The sequence below is a fragment of the Bradysia coprophila genome (genome assembly GCF_014529535.1).
Source record: "Bradysia coprophila strain Holo2 chromosome IV unlocalized genomic scaffold, BU_Bcop_v1 contig_84, whole genome shotgun sequence".
NCBI classification, from domain to species: domain Eukaryota; kingdom Metazoa; phylum Arthropoda; class Insecta; order Diptera; family Sciaridae; genus Bradysia; species Bradysia coprophila.
The window spans coordinates 2,089,138-2,101,805 of NW_023503376.1; the positions used below are offsets into that span (position 1 = coordinate 2,089,138).

Here is a 12,668-nt window from a genome sequence, read left to right on the forward strand (position 1 = left end):
GCACCAATAGATTCGTTCTCGTCATCAAATAAGCCAGATTTTAACGCTCAAAACATGCCAGACTCCCAAAAGACAAAAAACCCTAACAATGTGATGAGCTCTTCAGGTCGAATCCTTCGTGAATGTGATAGCTCACAGTGTAAATCCAATTTGCACAGATGTTGTAACGATACTCGAAAACGACCTAATATAAACAATTAAATTATGAAACTGGCAAACATTGAAAATAAAAAACGAATTACCCCAACGAATCGTGCGAAGCAACAAAATATATTACTGAACCTCCATTTCCGCAAATATGCTTACCAGTGCAAAATCAATGCATGACGTCTCTATCAATCGGTGCCAAATAGTTTCAATAGAAAGGCATTGTTGACTCTTTTACTACAGTACAAAGATCATTCGCGATCGTGCACAGTAAATGTTTCGGGGAATAGGTGCATACGTACTTTCCATTCGCTCCAACTCATTGCAACCAAATTGTGCCAGTCATTTGGAATGTCTTTAAAATGGCCATTTCGTAAGAGCATCAGCAACTTTTCCGCTCAAAAACGGGAACTTATTTCAATGCCAATACCGATTCTTGTTGCACCGATCCGACCGTACATATACGTAACGAGAAAATCATTTCAGATGGATCCCATGACTTCGATGGCTTTGAATACAATTTACTGTGTGAGCTGGCCACGAAACTGAATTTTAACTAAATATGTCGCGTCTTTTGCGTCCGAGAGATCTACGGATGTATGGGACATAATTGTAAGTTGGCAAAAATGAATCAACTGACCCGCTTTCAAATTGAACCACTTTGAAGTTCGCTCGTGATACGATTGTAGTGGGAGATTCGTTTTTCACACTTACCTGAAGAAGGATTATGAGCAGCACCAAATCATATTCATACGACAATATTCTCGTTGTGTTGTACCACGATCCAAGACCGTACACTCTTTCGAAACGCTTTTCTTTCCCACATTGACAATGTGGACTATTATTTGTTAGGACACTGGCGGTGGCTGTTTATCGCATAAATGCTACTCCGGTGCACGGAAAAGAGTATTCGAATTCGTAGTTGGACAAGGAATCCCACTCCATATTTTTAGTCTGTTTACGTGACTACTGCTTCTGACTGGTGAAACTTTCTACACGCCAAAATGGAAGCATTGCTAGATTTATACTCATGGTATGGTTCGCTGACGTGTTTTAGTTCTACAAACGAGTGTACAAGGGACAACTATTCAATTTTATGAGAACGAATGCTACGGTAGCTTAGTGTTAAAACCATGACGAGAATTAATTGACAAACGGATTTCAATAAAATTGCTCTACGACGCTTTACATCGATTTCTTTAAATACGATTACGACCGATTGGAGAAGCTGTAAGTTTTCGTATTACAAGACCCATAAACTTATACTCGAGAGGTGACAGGGTCAGCCAGAAATTACATTGGAACACAACAATGGTAAAAAATGACAGTGCTACACCATGCTGCCTCTTGAGTGTAACTCCATGACAACACCACATTTAACCAACTTACAGTGTTGCCAGCGTAATGTTTCAATGTTTCCATCAGGCTAATATCTGAAAATGGAACTACTGCATGGGAATTCGTTACCGAAACGGAAGGCGTACGTATCAATGGAAATCCATCTTATCGATGCGGTTCGTCGGGAGAAACCTGAAACCAGACCTAAAACTATAAAAAATAGTTTTAGCACCTCATGTTATCGATTTGCCGAAGCGATTTTATCTGAAGGATGCAATGGATGACCTAATCTCGTATATGAATGAAAATGGTATGACGTCGAAGTGGACGGCTCCGTACACAGAGTCAGCGATAAGAGACAATGTCGATAAACGTTTTCCGCGAAAACTGAACATATTGCAGATACTTGGCGTGGTAGAAGTCTGTCTCGGTGCGCTGATCCTTTCAACGTTGGTATTCGTTTTCGAAGTATTTGTCTCCACGTTAAGAGTACTTGTAATACGTCCGAGAAAGTATATTAAACTTTTTAAATGATGCATTTTTGATGTATTGATTTAATCTATCATTAGTGAACTACTAATGCTACTCAGATGCTTACTAACTACTCTTAGTATTTCCTCATACCTCAAACTTTTATGCCTTGATAATAATAAATGTCTTAGCTGCTCTCAATAAAAAATAGAGATTTTTGTGACTGTTCTGAGAAAAGTCAACAGTTTACCTTTTGCATAAACGGTTTGAGCTGATACCGTCGGAGTTGTGTGATCCTCAGATGCTTAGCAACTTTTATCATTTCCTCAAAAACATCCACAGAGCTATAGCTCAAGCTCTTCCCACGAACTATACACGTGAAGGGAATGTGTTAAAGCAGTTATGGCCACTATAATCATGAGTTCCGTGACCGAAACAGTGGCTTTGCTTCGATAGCTAAGCAAATCTCACTGATTCGGTTCTCATCATGTTGGTTTTCATATTAATGTGTCCCATCCCTGGTCATTAGCTGTGTTCAGGCTAATTAAAAATTTTGTACCTATGGCTCATTATGCTATAAGAAAGCACTAAACCAATCCATTACTAGAATTAGAAAAAGGTAATGTGGAACGTCAGCCTCGGATCATTATGATAAATATCTCGCAGAGTGATTTCATAAAATATTTAGTACAATGTTTAGTGGGAAAACAAATCAAATCAGTGCGATAAGTGCTCACAACGGACGAAGCTCGTAAATATAGACAACAGTATTGTATAAAGTCTGCAATATTAAATAAGTGTAAAGAATCACGTTGTGTTGGAGAGGGTGTTAAGGAATCTTGCGCCGCGTCATTCACAATAATTCACAAAGTGACATCTTCCTTATACAAAATGTGTCAAAATGTGAATCATTGTGAATGACGCGGCGCGAGATTCCTAGCAACCGTTGGAGAGTCATCGTACATTTTGCTACTATACTAGCTTTCACATGAATGATTCTATTTCACAAAAAAGTCCACCACTTGTTTGTGCATATTTGAATTCCCCAAACTCTGGGGTCCAAAGTGAACGATGAACGCTTACATGATAACGATGTTAAGTGCAATCACTTCCATCAGCTCCATGTGGAACCCACAACTGAACACTGAACAAGAAGATTTAATGGCCGAAGCTTTGACATCAATCATCGACACATTTTACTTGCGACGATCGACTAATGTCTTTGTTACTAGTAATAAAACGGATGCAACGCACAATGCAATTCTACGAAAAATATTTGGCACGATTGATAAGAACGCATCATCCACATGGATTTTGCACGATAACGAATATTTGAACGGAAACATGGAGCGCTTCAGTAATATAATTTTGATTGATTCGCACGAATCGTTGGGGTAATTTGATTTTTCTTTACAATATTTTTAATGTCCGCGCTCATCAGTCCACACGTTTAATTTTCGTATATTTAAGGTCGATTTTCGAGATCGTTACCAACACATCATTGGAACATTTTGGATTCTACACTGTAGCTATCACAAACTTCGACGAAGATTCCGACCTGAACAGCAACCTCGTCGCCACATTTAGTGCCTTTTGGCGTCATATGATTTTGGACGTTAACATCCTGACTTATTGTCACAAGAACGAATCACTTCTGGTGCATACGTACTTTCCATTCGCTCCAACTCATTGCAGCCAAATTGCTCCAGTCATTTGGAATGCCTTTAAAAATGGCCATTTCGTAGAAAAGGAACTTTTCCCTTCAAAAACGGGGAACTTATTTCAATGCCCACTACCGATTCTTGTTGCACCAATCCGACCGTACATATACGTAACGAGAAATCATTCAGATGGATCGCATGACTTCGATGGCTTCGAATACAACTTACTGTGTGAGCTGGCCACGAAACTGAATTTTCGACCGAATATCTCCGTCTTTTGGGATCAAGATGTTGCGAATGCATGGGGCATGATTGTACGTTCGACAAAAATGACAATGAATCTAACTACTCACTGACTTGTTCGAAATTGCACCACTTTTAAGATTGATCGTCACTACGATTTGATAGTGGGAGGATTCGTTTCTTCGTATAGCACTGAAGAGGTTATGAGCAGCACGAAATCTTACTCATCCGACAATATTCTCGTTGTTGTACCGCATCCAAGACCGTACAGCTCTTTCGAAACGCTCTTCTTTCCGTTCACATTGACAATGTGGATCTTCTTGTCAGTGACACTGTCGATGACTGTTATCGCAATAAAATTACTCCAGTGCCACGGAAGACAGTATTACGAATTCGTAGTTGGAACAAGGAATCCAACTCCATATTTTAGTCTGTTACGTGTGCTTCTGACTGGTGAAACTTTCTACACACCAAATGGAAGCATTGCTAGATTTATACTGATGGTATGGTTGCTGACGTGTTTAGTTCTACAAACGGTGTACAAGGGACAACTATTCAATTTTATGAGAACGAATGCAACGGTGGCTAGTGTTAAAACCATGGACGAATTAATTGATAGGGGGATTTCAATAAAATTGATCTCCGACCGAGGGGTAATCACTGATTTACTAGCTCAGTAAATCACGGTAAATCACAGTAAATCACAGTAAATCAAGTAAATCAAAAATGAAGTTTCTACTAAATTTGAATCTATTTACTTCAATTTGTATTAGTTCATGAAATTTATCCTATATGTTTACGGCCACGATACTTCGAAATGTAATCCAGTGACAATTAAAAATTTTTCAAAAATTTTTCAAAATTTTTTGTGATTTACCGTGATTTACTTGATTTACTGATTTACTAGTGATTACCCCCTTGTCTCCGACAGCTACTACGTTTTCTTTGAGTACGATTATGACCGATTGGAGGAGCTGTAAGTTTTCGCTATAACAACAACACCTTTGAACAACTTAGGAGCAATTTTGTGTTGCAAGATTATCAAAGATTATGCTGCGTTTTCGTTGTTTAGCATAATTGTCGATCTCAGCAATGCGAAATGGCTCGAATGTTTTCAGCCTAAAGAGAAACAGTGGAAACGTTTTGATATTACCATCAGGCTGATATCCTTAAATGGAAATACTGAATATGAATTTGTTACCGAAACGGAAGCGTACGTAACAATGGAAACTCAACTTATCGATGAAATCCGTCTGGAGAAACCTGAAATCAGACCCAAAACCATAAAGATCGTTATGGCTCCGATTGTTATCGATTTGCCGAAGCGATTTTATCTGAAGGATGCAATGGATAACCTAATCTCGTACATGAATGAAAATGGAATGACGTCGAAGTGGACGGCTCCGTACACTGAATCAGCGATAAGAGACAATGTCGATAAACGTATTCCACGAAAACTGAACATATTGCAGGTACTTGGCGTGGTAGAAGTCTGTGTTGGTGCGCTAATCCTTTCAATGTTGATTTTCGGTTTCGAGCTATTGTCCCCACGTTTAGGTTACTGGCAAAACGATGAGAAAATAAATTAAATTTTTTGAAACGACCGGTAGCTGATCGTAAGATTGTGAAGTGCAGATCATTGAACAGTGCTAATCATACAGTGTATCTGTAGATGTAGATGGATGATCACTGCTTACCCACAACATTATACTTTTTAGTAGTAGATGGAACGTTGTGTCTTTTGTGAAGAAAATCATCAAATTTTTATAGATACCACCAATTAAAGATCAATCAGGGTGATCGATGGTGATTTTTTTTAATCCTTCAGAGGTGAACTTTGGTGTGATCCTCAGATGCTTAGCAACTTTTAGCATTTCCTCAAAAACATCCACAGAGCTATAGCTCAAGCTCTTCGTACAAGCTATTCACGTGAATGGACTGTGCTTTGCAGTCATGGCCACTATAATCATGAGCTCTGAAGCCGAAACAGTGATTTTGCTACGATAAATAAGTTATCAAAGTTCACTGATTCGGTTCTCATCATGTCGGTTTTCATATTGATGTGCCTTATCACTGAATCATTAGGTCTGTTCAGACTAAATAACATTTTTTGTACCTATGGCTCATTATGCTATGAGAAAGCGCTGAACCGTTCCATTATTCCATTATTATAATTAGAAAAAGGTGGGGGGAAATTACTCGGGTAATTGATTAGACACCCTCGAAGGAATTGCCTTAGCATCGGGTAATTAATAGGAATTACAAGGAATTGACTGGAAATACAAGAAATTGAACGTAAATGAAAGGAAATACGGATAAGTATGATGAACGAAAGAACTAAATGAATGCAAAAAAGAATGATCGGTTTTCGGTCTTGGCCGAGGTCTTGGCTATTCGGTTTGTAAAACACAGTTCATTCGCTGATTGTTTCCTTTCATTGGAATTGAAGTAATTAAAAGGAATAAGAAATTGATTTGCCACCCTTTTGGCCAGTGGTTTCCCCCTCGGAAAAAGGTAATGTGAAACGTCAGCCTCGGATCATTATGATAAAGATCTCAGAGAGTGATTTCATAAAATATTTAGTAAAATGTTTAGCGGGAAAACAAATCAAAATTAGACCGATAAGTGCTCCCGACGGACGAAGTTCGTAAATATAGACAACAACGTATTGTGCAAAGTCTCTGAAATATTCAATAAGTGTAAAGATTCTTTACTAAAGAATTACGTTGTGTCGGATTACAATCGAACATTTTGCTCTGCTTCCACACGGGGGATGATATTTCGAAGGAAGGTCAACACTTTTCTGTGCCCATTTGAATTCCCCAAACTCTGGGGTCCAGAGTAACGATGAACGCCTACATGATACGATGTTAAGTGCAATCACTTCCGTCAGCTCCATGTGGAACCTACAACTGAACACTGAACAAGAAGATTTAATGGCCGCAGCTTTGACATCAATCATCGACCACATTTTACTTGCAACGATCGACTAATGTCTTTGTTACTAGTAATAAAACGGATGCAACGCACAGTGCAATTCTACGAAAAGTATTCGGTGCGCTTGGTAGGAGCACATCTTCCACATGGATTTTGCCACGATAACGAATATTTGAACGGAAACATGGAGCGCTTCAGTAATATAATTTTGATTGATTCGCTCGATTCGTTGGGGTAATTTGATTTTTTTCAATGTCCGTGCTCATCAGTCCGCACGGTCTCCATAAATTGTATTTTCGTATATTAAAGGTCGATTTTGAAGAGCGTTACCAACACGTCATTGGAACATTTTGGATTCTACACTGTAGCTATCACAAACTTCGACGCAGATTCCGACCTGAACAGCAACCTCGTCGCCACATTTAGTGCCTGTTGGCGTAGTATGATTTTGGACGTTAACATCCTGACTTATTGTCACAAGAACGAATCACTTCTGGTGCATACGTACTTTCCATTCGCTCCAACTCATTGCAGCCAAATTGTGCCAGTCATTTGGAATGTCTTTAAAAATGGCCATTTCGTAGACACGGAACTTTTCCCCTTCAAAAACGGCGAACTTATTTCAATGCCCACTACCGATTCTTGTTGCACCAATCCGACCGTACATATACGTAACGAGAAATCATTCAGATGGATCGCATGACTTCGATGGCTTCGAATACAACTTACTGTGTGAGCTGGCCACGAAACTGAATTTTCGACCGAATATCTCCGTCTTTTGGGGTCAAGATGTTATCGATGTATGGGACATGATTGTAAGTTCGACGAAACTGACAATGAATCTAACTACTTACTGACTTGTTTGAAATTGCACCACTTTTAAGATTGATCGTCACTACGATTTGATAGTGGGAGGATTCGTTTCTTCGTATAGCACTGAAGAGGTGATGAGCAGTACGAAATCGTATTCCTCCGACAATATTCTCGTTGTTGTACCGAATCCGAGACCGTACAGCTCTTTCGAAACGCTTTTCTTTCCGTTCACATTGACAATGTGGATCTTCTTGTCAGTGACATTGGCAGGTGACTGTTATCGCAATAAAATTACTCCAGTGCCACGGAAAAGAGTTTACGATTCGTAGTCGGATCAAGGAATCCAACTCCATATTTCAGTTTCTTACGTGTGCTTCTGACTGGTGAAGCTTTTTACACACCAAATGGAAGCATTGCTAGATTTATACTGATGGTATGGTTGCTGGACATGTTTAGTTCTACAGACAGTGTACAAGGGACAACTGTTCAATTTTATGAGAACGAATGCAACGGTAGCTAGTGTTAAAACCATGGAAGAATTAATTGAGAAAGAGATTTCAATAAAATTGAACTACGACGCTTACATTGGGTTCTTTGAGTACGATTATGACCGATTGGAAAAGCTGTAAGTTTTCTTTGTAACAACTTTTGAACAAACTTAGACCGAAATCACATGAGCAATTTTGTGTTGCTGACACCGAAGATTATGCTGCCGCTTCCGTTCTACAGCATTATTGTCGATCTCAGCAATGCGAAATGGCTACGTAGTATGTTTTCAGCCTAAAAGAAACAGTGTAAACGTTTTGATATTACCATCAGGCTAATATTCGTAAATGGAAGTACTGAATATGAATTCGTTACCGAAACGGAAGCGTACGTAACAATGGAAACTCAACTTATCGATGAAATCCGTCGGAAAAACCTGAAATCAGACCCAAAACCATAAGATCGTTATGGCTCGATTGTTATCGATTTGCCGAAGCGATTTTATCTAAAGGATGCAATGGATGGCTTGATCTCTGTATATGAATGAAAATGGATTGATGACGAAATGGACAGCGCCGTACAAAGAGTCAGCGATAAGAGACAATGTCGATAAACGTATTCCACGAAAACTGAACATATTACAGATACTTGGCGTGGTAGAAGTCTGTCTTTGGGCGCTAATCTTTTCAACGTTTGTATTCGTTTTTGAAGTATTGTCCCCACGTTTGGGGTACTGGAAAAACGACCGGGAAAATAAAATAAATTTTTGGGAAGACATTTTTCAGGCGAGATGTGAGACGAAAATTACACCGATAATTTTGGCAGTGCAGATCATGTTATTGCGGTAGCCCTTCTCTTCACTACAATACGAAATTCCATAATCTCCAATTTTCGCTCAAATTTACTACTGTCTATTGTATACACATCGAAAAAGTACTGGCAACGACGCAATGATTTCTGGAAAGGATATTTTTCGTGTGAATTTTTCATCAACAATTGTTCTTGTGACAATAAGTCAGGATGTTAACGTCCAAAATCATATGACGCCAAAAGGCACTAAATGTGGCGACGAGGTTGCTGTTCAGGTCGGAATCTTCGTCGAAGTTTGTGATAGCTACAGTGTAGAATCCAAAATGTTCCAATGATGTGTTGGTAACGATCTCGAAAATCGACCTTAAATATACGAAAATTAAACGTGTGGACTGATGAGCGCGGACATTAAAAATATTGTAAAGAAAAATCAAATTACCCCAACGATTCGTGCGAATCAATCAAAATTATATTACTGAAGCGCTCCATGTTTCCGTTCAAATATTCGTTATCGGTGCAAAATCCATGTGGATGATGCGTTCTTATCAATCGTGCCAAATATTTTTCGTAGAATTGCATTGTGCGTTGCATCCGTTTTATTACTAGTAACAAAGACATTAGTCGATCGTCGCAAGTAAAATGTGTCGATGATTGATGTCAAAGCTTCGGCCATTAAATCTTCTTGTTCAGTGTTCAGTTGTGGGTTCCACATGGAGCTGATGGAAGTGATTGCACTTAACATCGTTATCATGTAAGCGTTCATCGTTCACTTTGGACCCCAGAGTTTGGGGAATTCAAATATGCACAAACAAGTGGTGGACTTTTTTGTGAAATAGAATCATTCATGTGAAAGCTAGTATAGTAGCAAAATGTACGATGACTCTCCAACGGTTGCTAGGAATCTCGCGCCGCGTCATTCACAATGATTCACATTTTGACACATTTTGTATAAGGAAGATGTCACTTTGTGAATTATTGTGAATGACGCGGCGCAAGATTCCTTAACACCCTCTCCAACACAACGTGATTCTTTACACTTATTTAATATTGCAGACTTTATACAATACTGTTGTCTATATTTACGAGCTTCGTCCGTTGTGAGCACTTATCGCACTGATTTGATTTGTTTTCCCACTAAACATTGTACTAAATATTTTATGAAATCACTCTGCGAGATATTTATCATAATGATCCGAGGCTGACGTTCCACATTACCTTTTTCTAATTCTAGTAATGGATTGGTTTAGTGCTTTCTTATAGCATAATGAGCCATAGGTACAAAATTTTAATTAGCCTGAACACAGCTAATGACCAGGGATGGGACACATTAATATGAAAACCAACATGATGAGAACCGAATCAGTGAGATTTGCTTAGCTATCGAAGCAAAGCCACTGTTTCGGTCACGGAACTCATGATTATAGTGGCCATAACTGCTTTAACACATTCCCTTCACGTGTATAGTTCGTGGGAAGAGCTTGAGCTATAGCTCTGTGGATGTTTTTGAGGAAATGATAAAAGTTGCTAAGCATCTGAGGATCACACAACTCCGACGGTATCAGCTCAAACCGTTTATGCAAAAGGTAAACTGTTGACTTTTCTCAGAACAGTCACAAAAATCTCTATTTTTTATTGAGAGCAGCTAAGACATTTATTATTATCAAGGCATAAAAGTTTGAGGTATGAGGAAATACTAAGAGTAGTTAGTAAGCATCTGAGTAGCATTAGTAGTTCACTAATGATAGATTAAATCAATACATCAAAAATGCATCATTTAAAAAGTTTAATATACTTTCTCGACGTATTACAAGTACTCTTAACGTGGAGACAATACTTCGAAAACGAATACCAACGTTGAAAGGATCAGCGCACCGAGACAGACTTCTACCACGCCAAGTATCTGCAATATGTTCAGTTTTCGCGGAAAACGTTTATCGACATTGTCTCTTATCGCTGACTCTGTGTACGGAGCCGTCCACTTCGACGTCATACCATTTTCATTCATATACGAGATTAGGTCATCCATTGCATCCTTCAGATAAAATCGCTTCGGCAAATCGATAACATGAGGTGCTAAAACTATTTTTATAGTTTTAGGTCTGGTTTCAGGTTTCTCCCGACGAACCGCATCGATAAGATGGATTTCCATTGATACGTACGCTTCCGTTTCGGTAACGAATTCCCATGCAGTAGTTCCATTTTCAGATATTAGCCTGATGGAAACATTGAAACATTACGCTGGCAACACTGTAAGTTGGTTAAATGTGGTGTTGTCATGGAGTTACACTCAAGAGGCAGCATGGTGTAGCACTGTCATTTTTTACCATTGTTGTGTTCCAATGTAATTTCTGGCTGACCCTGTCACCTCTCGAGTATAAGTTTATGGGTCTTGTAATACGAAAACTTACAGCTTCTCCAATCGGTCGTAATCGTATTTAAAGAAATCGATGTAAGCGTCGTAGAGCAATTTTATTGAAATCCGTTTGTCAATTAATTCGTCCATGGTTTTAACACTAGCTACCGTAGCATTCGTTCTCATAAAATTGAATAGTTGTCCCTTGTACACCGTTTGTAGAACTAAACACGTCAGCAACCATACCATGAGTATAAATCTAGCAATGCTTCCATTTGGCGTGTAGAAAGTTTCACCAGTCAGAAGCACACGTAACAGACTAAAATATGGAGTGGGATTCCTTGTTCCAACTACGAATTCGTAATACTCTTTTCCGTAGCACCGGAGTACTTTCATTGCGATAACAGCCACCGCCAGTGTCCCTAACAAAAATATCCACATTGTCAATGTGAACGGAAAGAAAAGCGTTTCGAAAGAGCTGTACGGTCTTGGATGCGGTACAACAACGAGAATATTGTCGTATGAATATGATTTGGTGCTGCTCATAATCTCTTCTTCGGTAGGTGTGAAAACGAATCCTCCCACTAGCATATCGTAATCACGAGCAACCTTCAAGTTGGTTCAATTTAAACGGGTCAGTGATTCATTTTTGCCCAACTTACAATCATGTCCCATACATCCGTAGTATCCTCGACCCAAAAGACCGACATATTTAGTTGAAAATTCAGTTTCGTGGCCAGCTCACACAGTAAATTGTATTCAAAGCCATCGAAGTCATGGGATCCATCTGAATGATTTCTCGTTACGTATATGTACGGTCGGATCGGTGCAACAAGAATCGGTATTGGACATTGAAATAAGTTCCCCGTTTTTAGCGGAAAAAGTTGCTGATGCGTCTCTACGAAATGGCCATTTTTAAAGACATTCCAAATGACTGGCACAATTTGGTTGCAATGAGTTGGAGCGAATGGAAAGTACGTATGCACCAGAAGTGATTCGTTCTCGTGACAATAAGTCAGGATGTTAACGTCCAAAATCATGTGACTCCAAAAGACACTAAATGTGTTGATGAGGCTTCTGTCAAGGTCGGAATCTTCGTGGAAGTTTGTGATAGCTACAGTGTAGAATCCGAAATGTTGCAATGATGTGTTGGTAACGATATCGAAAATCGACCTTAAATATTAAAATTAAGATTGTGAAGACGTGGGCGAAGACATTGAAAAAAAAAAGCGAATTACCCCAACGAATCGTGCGAATCAATCAAAATTATATTACTGAAGCGCTCCATGTTTCCGTTCAAATATTCGTTATCGTGCAAAATCCATGTGGATGATGCGTTCTTATCAATCGTGCCAAATATTTTTCGTAGAATTGCATTGTGTGTTGCATCCGTTTTACTACTAGTAACA

The 12,668-nt window shown here is 39.0% G+C and overlaps 1 protein-coding gene across 1 annotated transcript; it reads right to left on the reverse strand.

Annotated features, from left to right (window-relative positions):
• Positions 1-10,605: 10,605 nt before the first annotated feature.
• LOC119072816 lies at positions 10,606-12,073 on the reverse strand. The gene is made up of 3 exons (XM_037178110.1): positions 11,922-12,073; positions 11,315-11,868; positions 10,606-11,119 (listed from the first exon to the last, which is right to left on the reverse strand). The coding sequence occupies exons 1-3, from the start codon at positions 11,967-11,969 to the stop codon at positions 10,723-10,725; spliced, it is 999 nt and encodes a 332-aa protein (XP_037034005.1). The 5' UTR covers positions 11,970-12,073; the 3' UTR covers positions 10,606-10,722.
• Positions 12,074-12,668: the final 595 nt, after the last annotated feature.

What these genes read in the sequence shown, in the direction of transcription:
- LOC119072816 (XM_037178110.1), bottom strand. Translation starts at nt 11,969, where the DNA reads ATGTCGGTCTTTTGGGTCGAGGATACTACGGATGTATGGGACATGATT. An exon ending in CGGATGTATGGGACATGATT is followed by an intron (nt 11,869 to 11,921) that starts GTAAGTTGGGCA and finishes ACCAACTTGAAG; the next exon opens with GTTGCTCGTGATTACGATAT. An exon ending in TACGACCGATTGGAGAAGCT is followed by an intron (nt 11,120 to 11,314) that starts GTAAGTTTTCGT and finishes TGTTTCCATCAG; the next exon opens with GCTAATATCTGAAAATGGAA.